Raw genomic sequence first — 11,560 nt, forward strand, 5'->3', positions numbered from 1 at the left:
GTCTACACGAGATTTATCCAGTCTAAAAGAGAAACAGAGCCAGATGATGGTGGTATATGCCTTTGATCTCAGCACATGGGAGACTCAAGCCTTTGATTTCATCACTTGAGAGGATCTAGCCTTTGATCCCAGCACATAGGAGGTGGAGACAGGAATATGAAGAGGTTGATCTTGGCTCACTCAGTCTGAGAATTTGTAGAGAGAAGCTGACCCATTTGGTCTGAGATTTTATAGACGTAAGAAGTTTCTGGTGGCTGGCTGCTCTGCTTCTCTGATCTCCAGGCAAGCTTTATTTGTCAGAATACAAACAAAATATCAAATATCACACAACAACTTTCACATTCAATAAGTTTTAAAAGTTAGATGATTTTAGTAACATTTATTATGAAATAATGTATCCTGCTGGCCTTCTGTCCAATGTAACTGGGACTGGAATATAAATTAGGGCACAATAAAAACGTGATCTTTGCCCTCTCCAGTGTCTTACAGTCTCTCAGGAAGCCAGGACACATAACTACTCAGTTATTATGGTGAGGCCCATCAGAGAAATTATGAAAGCCAATTTCTTCCTTAAAGACTGAGGATCCCTGAGGGAAGGAGTTAGGAAGGGGTAACTATTCATGGTATAGAGAGCAGATATAAGTAAGACAGGGAATGTGGTGTTGCACTAGCAGCCTGTAGTCAGTTGTCAGAACTTAGGTCAGACTCCACCTACCAGCATCTCATCTGCACCCAGAGATTCCACTACTCCAAATGAAAAGTCACTGTGTTCAATGTTGGATCACCTGGAAGTTCTGGGACTTACTCATCCATAGCATCTGAACTGCTTTCTACTAGTGATCTATAAAAGCAAGCCATCCAGTGAATTACCACATATGTGTTTGCATAATTTCCCTGTGCTTTCAGTGACACCATTACCCTGGTCCCTCTCACTGTTCTCCATGAGCTATTTGCAACTTGAATCTTCCCATCAGGATTGACAAGGAGCTGGGATGGAAATAACTGGAGACTAGGTAGCTGTGGTTGCCATTGTCTAGGCAAGCAGTGGTTGAATGTGCGCAGTTTCCACAAATAGATACAAGACAAAGGAGTAGCCAATGGAAAGGCAGCTGAAGGGCCTCAGGAGCTAGGTGATCAGCGGAGGCTCTTGTATGGTGTTCAGGCATCTGACAGGATCTCCAAGGCCTTGACATGATTCACCATGCCTCTTACAATGGTATGCCATCTCCAAGTCAGTCACACATTTGGTATGGATATATCAAGTACCATTGCATGTCAGTTCCTGTTCTGGGTGGCTGGGACATATTAGAGAGCAAAAGTAGGAACAGCCTGGTGGGGCTGACTTTATAATAGATGAACACAGTTAGCTTGACATCATTGTGAAGGGGACGTATAAAAGAAGCCTCCAGGACCCTTGGAAATGCAAGTAGAATGGCTTCTCCATTGCAAAAAAGGTATTTCAAACTGAAGAGAAAAAAAGAAAAGAAAAACTACACGAAGTGAAAGCTAGCTTCATGATAACACAAAGTGACACTCCCCCCCAAAAAAAGAAAAAAGGAAATTAAAGTAGAATGAATAAAATAAAATAAATATTAAATCCGGACAACACATCATTTGAATGAAATAGTTCCAACGGTTATATTTTTCTTATTGGCAAAGGAAGCAGCCTACTAGGTATGTGTCAGTCCCACAAACAACACAGCTCTTTATAGAAACCAAACGATCAAACCCAGGGAGCTTCTGACAGACCCCAACATGGAAAGGAGACTGTCCAGCAAGGCCTGGAGGGCTGAGCAGCAGAGGGCAAGGCCGCAGTGGGATTGGATGTAGGAATTACATACACATGGCACGCTTGAGTGCCCGGAGACGTGATTGTTTTGACAACAAAGGAAAATGCTTCTGTACCCAATCTTAGGGGAGGGGCAAGATCTCGGAGAGGGAAAAAAAATAAAAGTTACCATTTGTATCTTTTTTATTACCATGTCATCATTTTCACCATTTTACTGTTGTATTCTACTTTAGAAGGATCCAGTGTAACAGACGTCATAGGCTCAGCTTAAGGCTTCTTACACATACATGTAAACAGGAGTTTAGCCTAATATGGAAGAGAGAAGCAACATTTTTCAGCAGGAGGGGATGTGAGCAGCAGACGGGCTGCTAATCCCCACAAGGGTCCACCAAAACAGCTTTGCTTTTCTTCAGACATAGTAAAGTGGGTCTATGTGGCTTTGAGGAATAAAGACTTTCATCAGCTGAAGTGAGAGCTGTGGATACAGCCCAGTGAACATCACCACAGCAGGGTCCATCCCTGGCCCTTTGTATTCTCTTTCTTCTTTTTCTCTTTTATTCTCTCCTTCCTTCCTTTCCTTCTTCCCTCCTTTCCTCCCTCCTCCCTCTTCCTTCCCACCTTCCTTCTCCCCCTCTCTCCTCTTCTCTCCTCCCTTCTTTCTTTCACTTCCTCCTTTCACTAATTTTAACATTATGAACCAGGGTGAAATGTAAGAGATCAATCAACACCCAAGACAATGGAGATGAATTTCAATAAACCCCAAGAAATAGAATTAATCAAGAGAAAATGGCTCATGACCTGCTCTAACTGCAAGCTTCCTGGAGAGTGCCCTCACTGGGCTAAGCAGTCCTGTGAAGGTCTTTCGTCAAATCCTACTTCTTTGATTAATCGTTGGTCTGAAGAGTTATCAGTTCCTTCATTTTGTCTTCCTTCCTTCCTTCTTTCCTTCCTTCCTTCCTTCCTTCCTTCCTTCCTTCCTTCCTTCCTTCCTTCCTTTCTTTCTTTCATTCATTCTTTCTGTCTTCCTTCTTTCCTTCCTTCCTTCCTTTTTTCTTTTTATTTTCAAGAAAGACTCTCAGTATATAGCTCAAACAGATCGTGAACTTAAGTCATCTGTCTCCTCTCAAGTGCTCAGATAGTCATGCACCACCAACTCTAGCTCTTTCCTCTCTTTTCACTGTTGACCTGCCCATCATCTCCTATGAGATGGGTTGTGAAGAACCAGTCCACAGGTCTCTCTTAAAGTCGTTCCATGTCACTCTAAAATGTAATTCAGAAGAAATCTAAGCTGAGATTGCTTTGGTTTGGGGGTATATTTTTGTCTGATACTACCGTCCTTTCTTACCAAATACATTTAAGATTAGGCTGAGAACTTGGCATGCTCACTCAACTCACAACAAACACCACAATATAAACATAACTCTGATCTCAACCTAGGTGTCTGATGACAATGAAGATGTACGGTGGATATAAGTAACTCTGTACATTGAGGGCTTTGGTAAATGAATCACTTTTGACAGATTTACCTGACACCTGAGTACTCTACAGTCACCCAACAATGCCACTATTAAAAGGTGATACCTTTGTTCACAACCTTTCCCTAAACCAAAGAACATTGGTCTTCAGTTGATTCAGCATGAAATAGGTGTTAGAATTGTGTGTTTCTGGGTATCTGAATATTGTGTCTATGTCTATAGTTGTGTGTGTTTACTGAAGCATGCTGTGTGTGTTATGTTTGTGAGCATGTATCTGCATTTGTAAACGTGTGTGTGCATGTTGTAAGTCTCAGAATAAGGTTATATTTCCCAATGAATTCTGAATTCTGTTAGAGCCTAAACTGCTAGAAGATCAGGTTTATTTAACTTTAATGGATATTTATTGGAAGTGTCCTATGCCATTAGCATTATAGAATGGAGCCCTTTATCTCACTTAATCCCTCTCTTTACCAAGCATACCATCTGAAAATCACCAGTTGTCATCTGCTTCCAACAATCCAGGATCTTAGTGAGATCTTTGCAGCCAAACAGGCAATGATCCTGTCCAATTAGTTAAATAAACTGGCAGAGCTTGGCTGACAAAGCGGAGATAATGCTCTGAGATAATTGTAGGGGGTGCTTTCTGATCACACCAATTGGCTGCATTTAATCATCTACCAGGCATCACTCAGGCAATTAACAAGATATTGGGAATTAAGGGTGGCCATGGTGACCAAGATGAGAATGTGAAATCTGGAAGGAGTAGGGCTTGCTCTCAGCTGTCATGGCCACTGTCCCCCGGAGTGCAGTCTTGCTCTGTATCCCATGTCTACCAAGGGTGCTTCCCGAGACACAGCACCAACAAAGCCGCATACAACATTCCTTCTGGTCAGAGACATGCCATCAAGGTAACTGTTCACAAAGGGTCACATAAATTTAATAATCACAAGGAAGTTCTTCCACATGCTTTAAATTGCCACAAATGACATGAAACAAGTCCAAAAATATTTTTCAGAGTTTATTAGGACAGGTACATAACAGGAAGCCCAAAGAATGACAAAGCTACAACTTCTTGAAGGGGATCCTGAGCCTCCCTTCAGAATGTCGTCTTGTAGGTCTAAGAAGACATGTACCCTGTGAGCCTTCCCTCCCTACAGCCTGGGAAATACTCATTAAAGTCACTCCTGTCTGAACAGTCCATAGTTTCAGGAGCCAGGAAATGGATTTGATGCATGTATTTTAAAATACTTACATTCTCACTGAGGGCTCAGGGTGTGATGACTAACATTTATGATAGCCCACTGACAACAGAGAACAATACTGACCACCACACAATTCAAGCTTAACCCCCATCTGCCAATGAACTTCAACTTGGGGAGGGGCGTGGATAACAGGTTAAAGCTGCAGAAAGGGGCCCCTTGCCACATTTCAGGTAAGATGGGGAGGATGGAAAGTCCAGAGTTAACAACTGAAATAGACGGGTACTGTCAAGAATAGGCCACGTGATGCCGTTTTCAACAAGCTCTTGAGTGAGGGGTCATCAGGGTGTCTGGTTGTTGAACCCATGGAGGATTGAGGTGTGTCTGCCCCTCTGTTTTGGTTGATAGGTTTCACAAACCACACACAGTCAAGACCTGGGTTTGAGAGCCAGGGAATGGACAGATGTTTTCAGGACGCCTATCTCAGATTCCCATGCTAAATCTATTGTTGAAGGACATGGAAATATGCAGGGCATTAAGCCATTTTGCAGGTGCTAGAAAGCAACGCTTTCCTGTTTTCCTGATTCAGACAATGGGGAAACTAAGAAGAAAAATAATAGGAAAAGGCTTTTCTATATTTGCTTTAAAATTTTGTGTTATTTTGAATGGAGTAATCTTTTTTCCTTTTTTTGGTCAAATCTCATCTCTGTTCCTTTAGTTTTGGCAGAAATATTTATAGGAAAAGAGGATTAGAACAAAAGGACCGAATGACCCCATCCACCTATTGAAAGTTTAGTTGGTGAGTAGAGTCCACAGAAGGGCTCAGGGTTAGGAGCTCAAAGAGGCTGAAAACTTCATGAGGACAAAAAGAATTCATTTCCTAAGCAGTTTGCCCTGCACAGTGAAGGTGACCACACACTCAGAAATGTTTGAGTTTCACTCCACATTCCCCACCATTCTGGGGAAAATGTCAGAATAGGCCTTCCCAGAGCTTTGCTAGCTTGTCCCTGGGTAAGAGCCTGAAAGAAAGCAAGCAGTGGGTGCCTCCTGCTTCTTTTCTTTCTGGTCTTTTTGCTCTCAGTCAGAGCCAGCTGGGATTCATCCAGTTACCGTCACTGAGAAAATGCCATGAGAATGCACAGTACTATGAAGTGGCTATGATGATGGTGATAGTGATGGTGGTGGTACAGATGAATGGGTCACCAAAGCCAGAAGATGGATACATCTGGGTTTGCATCAGAGCCATGCTAGCTAGATAGCAGTGAAAATGAAGGCAAGATTTCCTTTACAAATAGCATTCAGGAGTCCCTCCCAAGGCATTTCTTTCTGAGTAGTTCATTTTCTAAGCTCTTCATATTACTGGGGGGGGGGGGGGTACTATATCACCTATCTTATTAATGAACAAAAAATAATTATGTGGCTGGGGTATAGCTCCTGGAAAGCACATGTCTAGCATACTTACAGCACTGGCTTCCATCACCAGCACCACATAAAAGACAAAAAGGAATGAATGATGGTCACCTGAAATTAAGGAATGAGAGGGCTGAAGGCTTGAAGGCATGGCCCCTAAATTCTCTGGAATTTTTTGGAAAATGAAGAATGGGAGGAGATGAGTTGGTTCTAAATACAGTTTTTCCAAGTATGGACTTAGGAAAATTCTGTTGCCAAGCAGACTCTTCTCTCATCCTTATAGGCAGGATGTTTTGTCCTTGCTCACTGATTTCTTGGATGATGGGGGCCAACGGAAGTTCACTTATCTACTGCTTGGCCTGTTAGATGCTCTAACCCCAAATTTTCCAGTCTCAAACATCACGACAGCAAAAAGGCAGAAGGGAGAGTGAAGCACCGGTTTAGGAACAGTGAGTGGCTTCATTGGCCTAGACACGTGAGGTATGGTTCTGCACAAGGCTGTGGCGGGTCAGTAGATAAGAGAGCTCTGCCTCCATGGGTGGGACTGATGCTGAAAGCACACTTTGAGGCAATATGTTCATTCACCCCTTCCTCTCTGGGAGTCCTCACGGCGAGGATCCAGTGCCTTTGAGGGTGTTGGGGATAGGGTTTCATGTCTACACCCTAAGTGGTCTTCGTTAGTTTAAGTCCCCACACAGCAGTCTGAGCATAGACCAGGCAAGGCTATCAGGAACCTAGAATCAGTTTATCTTTCTCACCTCAAGCCATAAGAGTGAGCAGTGGAAGGCCTGGAGGTAAAAGTGCTGTATTTGGGTTCATGTCTGTATGTACAGATACTGCCATCTACATAAAATTATCTGCATGGTGGGTGCTGGTCTCTGTAAAGGACTGGCTGCCAGTCTCAACTATTGCCAGGGGTCCTAGGGCCAATGAAGTTTCTTGCCAATTAGATATAGCTTTGATCTCCCTTAGGTTTTAAACACCCAAATTCCAACTGAAAGCCAGATGGTGAGCTGATTTTTAAATGCACAGATTTCAGGCATCCCACTGAGCTCTGTCTTTCTCCCACCATTCTTCAACTTGTGTTTGTGTGTGTGTGTGTGTGTGTGTGTGTGTGTGTGTGTTGTGTGTGTGTGAGAGAGTTTTGTCTTGTTTTTATTTTTTTAAGATATTTCCTTAACTCCATAGGCCTTGAATGTGGCCATTATTCATCTTCACTCCCCAGATCAATTTGAAGGATGGATGCATTTGAAACCAGAAATGAAAGGGCATCCTGATCTCAGAACAAAGACTCTGGATCCCGTGATGGAGACACTTTCTCAGCTTTCCAAATGTCAGAGGCAGAAAAAAAAAACCTCCATGATACTGAAGGCTTCCCAGAGATGCTGAAGTGACTCATCAGGGCTGCCTTACAGGACCCAGACACACCAGTGTAGCTGGAACATCTCCAGCACCAACAAGCTTAAGGCACACTTTTGCAAATGTACACTTTGAAATAAACATGTCAATCATAAAATGGCTCTAAGCAGTTTTAACGGTTGGAAAATAGCCTCACTGCTCTCTCTTTCCCTTCCCCTTTCCTCTGTATGTTCGTTTTTAAGCAAACAGAGAGAACCTTCTGTGTGACTAGTCCTTGGTTTGATGTGTGCCACACCGACAAATCAGGGCTAAAGTCCTCCAGATGCACTCTTAACTGTGGATTGGGTTAAGTTCCATTTAAGTGACAGTGTTCAAAGCAAAGCCATCATCGCCTGGTTCACACATCTTTTCCTTACAGTCAGAATAAAAGGCCCCCTATCCAAGCTTCCCAGTTAGGGATGCAGTGAGGGGACACAGGGGAGTGGGGTTGGGGGCCTGTGCTGGCTCAAAGACAAATTGTTCCTGGGGTTCTATTATTGTTTCTCAGTAGTCAAGTGTGTTAACATCAGTCCATTCAGAAAATTTAGTTCGAATATCTGTTAGCCTAATCCCTGCTGCTTCCCCCTGGATTATGCTGTTACCAAGGCCTCTCACTCACTTGAAGCAACTTTCCAGTTCCCAGCTGTACTTGCCCATAAGCCCAAGACCATCAGAAAGTTAAGAACGAGGGGGTAGGATGTCTAAACATCCTGCCTGCTTGCTCCCTAAGCAGTGGGTTGAACTTCCTCTCATTCTGACAGTTTCAACAATACTGAGGGGGATTAAGGGGAAATGCCAGACGGCAAATGTACACAAAGGCAGCCATCCTGAAAAAGTCCCGCATAGGAAGGGTAGAGCCTTCTTCTCACACAGTTAAATAATTAAATGGTTTTGTTCTCTACCCTAGGAAGGAAAAGGAATTGTTTCCATCCTAATTAGCACCAGTAGCTCCTTTTCTTCTCCGATGAATGAAGAGATAAGAAAAGTCTTTGAAGCCCCCCCACCCCACTTCCCCCACCCCCCGTGACTCCTCAAGTCCTGATCAGGAACCAGAAGAACACATTAAATCAGTTGATTTTGGATTTGAAAGGGTTATGTGAGTGAGGCTTGTCAATATCCACAAAACTCCCCACAATGACAAGCCAACACACAGTTTTCAGGCCTAGACAAAGCAAATGCAGCTGGAGAATACCTGCCCATCCCATGTCACCAGACTCTTAAGGGGACAGTGCACATTCTTTGCTGAGAGTCCAGCCCAGTCTTTCAGAATGATGTAGGTCTCCCCCTTATCCGGGAGTGGAAAGTTCTGAAAGTAGTGGCAGCTGCCTGTGTTTCTATGGCCGCATTGTCTTCAGCAGTCTGTCCCAGGTGTTGGGCTGTGGGAAACAAAAGATTTCAGTGTTGGAAGCCATGGGACCTTGTCACATCTACATCTTGGTCCCTTGCCTCCATTCCACACGCACTTACAGGATAGGCTCCCCTGGGACTGGGCTGGGGAGGTTGGGTTTAACATCAAATGGCCAGCTGACTGTTTCTGTCTCTGCCCCTCAGTACTGTGATCTGTGCTTCCCACCCCACATCTGCCCACCCAGTTACCCAAGTAACCTCTGGCTTCTTTACCTGTACTGATTCTCCAGGGCTCGGCTCTCGGCTCGCTCTGGAACCCAGGAATAGCTGTCAGCTGCATTCTGGGGCTTCTTCTCTTTTATCTCTTCCTTCTTGGCTCTCCGTTTACGATAAATGAGAAGCCCTAAGGCCAGAGCCAGCAAGAGTGAGATGGCCACCACAGTGCCCAGGATGTAGAACAGAAGCAGCTTCTGCCCATTGGTGTCGCTGTCCCTGTGTGCCGCCACAGAATCTTCATGTGTGGGCTTGCTATGGCCAGTGGCCGTGGGGAGGTGTGTACTCAACTCCATCCAGACACCAGATGCCTCACTAGGGACTGATATTTCTGGTGGAACAGAGGCATTGGAGGTATCCGATGGGAGGGAGGGATGATCTGTGGTGTGTCCTCCCTTGTAGACATTCTCAGAGCCTCTGGAAGAACTGGGCATTTCAGAAGGAGGCACAGTACTCCCCTTTTTATCACCTTTGCCATCCTTTTGGGGAGGTCTGGTTGGTGGTTCTAAAGATACAATGCCCTTGATACAAGAGACTCCATTGGGAGCCAGCTCCCAGCCTGGCAGGCAGCCACAGCTGAAGGAACCCTCCGAGTTGAAGCAAAAGGTGTCACATGTATTGCCGCTGGAGTTTAAACACTCGTCTATATCCTCACATTGGGTACTGTCTTCCCCAGACAAGGCATAGCCATCTTTACAGGAGCAGTGGAAAGAGCCAACAGTGTTGACACAGTCATGGGCACAGGGTGAGTGGGCACATTCATCCACATCCTCACAGACCTCCTCTTTGGGACCACTGGATTGGTAGCCCACCCAGCATTCACACTGGAAGCCTCCAGGAGTGTTGATACATCCCTGGGCACAGGGGGAGTCCTGGCACTCATCTATATCCACACAGTGTGCTTGGCTAGAGTCCAGCTGGTAGCCATTTGGACACTGGCATGTGTAGTTTTCGCTGAGGGGTACAGGATGACATGTGCCCCCTCCTGTGCATGGACTGGAGCTACAGGGGTTCCGAGAAGCACAAGTTACTAAGTCGTCCAGCAGCCGAAATCCAGGCCGGCAGCCACAGCGGAAGGAGCCATCCCCACCTTCGAAGCAGTCCTGCTGACAGCCCCCATTGTTGAAACTGCAGCCAAACTCGGGGCTGACACAGAGGGGGCCTGAGCTGCCCCAATGGAATATACCTGGAGTCTTTTCATTGCATATGAAATAACGGACCTTATTCTCAGCCTTATCCCCACAGGCTACATTGGCAGCAGAGGCAAAAGGCACAGCCTCCAGGGAGGAGGTGGTGGCCTGGAAAGGGGTGGTATAAGTCACCTGCCCTGGACCACCCAGGGCGAGGGGACTGCACATGCCTTTGAAGTTGAACTTGCACAGGAAACCTTCAATGTTTTTACCTGGATCATCAGGAGTCCCACAGGGGCTCTCATACCACTTGGGGAGGTGACTAGGGTGAGGTGTCAAGGACAGGTCCAGTATCAGGGACACACAGCGCTTAGAGGTACAGGATCGCTTGCTCTCTTTGTACCAGTTTGAGTAAGCTGTGTCCTCTCCACCACCCACCCAGCTGAAGCCCTTCATTGGCAAATCATGGTACGTACACTTGCCCTTCTCTCGCTGGAGCCCGATCCAGAATTTGCCCATCTTGGCTTCCAAGGGTTCCTTGGTCTTCAAGAGCTGAGCCAGGGCTTGCTGGACGTGCCGGGCCTCCTCCTCGCTCTTCACCGTGGCTAGATTGCCTCCATTCTCATTGCAGCGATGCTGGGCTTCAGCGGCGCTCAGCTTGCCCCAGTGGGCAGTGTAGCAGGCAGTCCCCTGGCATACGACAGCCTCTGAATCAGCAGCAGCCCCTACCCGGGGCTGGCCCAGGAGCAGCAGCAGCAGCAGCAGCAGCAGCAGCAAACCTGTTGAGGTGGCCATTCTGCTGTGTCTTCTTCAGGGAGAGGTTAGACTCCCCCTCAATGACAGCAGCCCCCTCTGGATCTTAGAGCTTGGCACCGGGTTGTGCTCCGAGGGGAGCTGAGGGCTGTGCCTCTGCTGCAAAGCCGCTACAGCTCTGGTGCAGAGAAGGTTACAGACTCCAGGCTTTTTACGTCCCCCTGACCCAGGGCGCATCCTGTGCTCTAGTACTTCTTATTTCTCACCGGATGCTGGGGCTTCCTGCCGTGAATAGCATTCTGACTCCTGTTGCCTTCATCACGGTTTTGTTGTTCACAGGACGACCGTGTGGCTGGTCTCTGGCTCAGAGCTGTGGAAACACGATGGGGAGTGCAGAGGAGCCAAGAGATATGGCTGCTTTATTTTGGGTCCATTCACTTTCCCATAGCGTGAGGAGCCTCAGTGGCATGCGGTCTAGTGAACAGAGGCTTTGGGGGCTAGGGACTTGAAGAGGATCATCCAAGTAACCCACAATAAAATTCCATTTCAGATTGCAAACCACCAAAAGAGAAAGAAAAATATGTGAGACTTGAGGCACAAGGCCATGGATAGACACAGTTTTCAGCCTTTTTTAGAAGCAAACTGGAACTGCCTTTTTCCTATCTTGTGCCCCCCCCTCCTGTTTTTGGAATCGTTTTTTTTCTTTTATTCTTCCAATCATGAACTTTAAATAGATAGGCAGTTTTTAAATAGGATTTCGAACATGGGAATTTCTGGATTTTCAAC

General features: G+C 45.9%; 1 protein-coding gene across 1 annotated transcript; it reads right to left on the reverse strand.

Moving 5' to 3' along the window:
• Positions 1–7,475: 7,475 nt before the first annotated feature.
• Positions 7,476–11,197, reverse strand: Cd93 (CD93 molecule). Its single transcript, XM_059259637.1, has 2 exons — positions 8,892–11,197; positions 7,476–8,647 (listed from the first exon to the last, which is right to left on the reverse strand). The coding sequence occupies exons 1-2, from the start codon at positions 10,814–10,816 to the stop codon at positions 8,623–8,625; spliced, it is 1,950 nt and encodes a 649-aa protein (XP_059115620.1). The 5' UTR covers positions 10,817–11,197; the 3' UTR covers positions 7,476–8,622.
• Between the last annotated feature and the right edge of the window lie 363 nt (positions 11,198–11,560).

Source organism: Peromyscus eremicus, chromosome 4 (assembly GCF_949786415.1).
Source record: "Peromyscus eremicus chromosome 4, PerEre_H2_v1, whole genome shotgun sequence".
NCBI classification, from domain to species: Eukaryota; Metazoa; Chordata; class Mammalia; order Rodentia; family Cricetidae; genus Peromyscus; species Peromyscus eremicus.

Coding starts and splice junctions, on each gene's coding strand:
- Cd93 (XM_059259637.1), bottom strand. CDS start 10,816: ATGGCCACCTCAACAGGTTTGCTGCTGCTGCTGCTGCTGCTGCTGCTG. Junction 8,648..8,891: donor GCCCTGGAGAATCAGTACAG/GTAAAGAAGCCA, acceptor TGTTTCCCACAG/CCCAACACCTGGGACAGACT.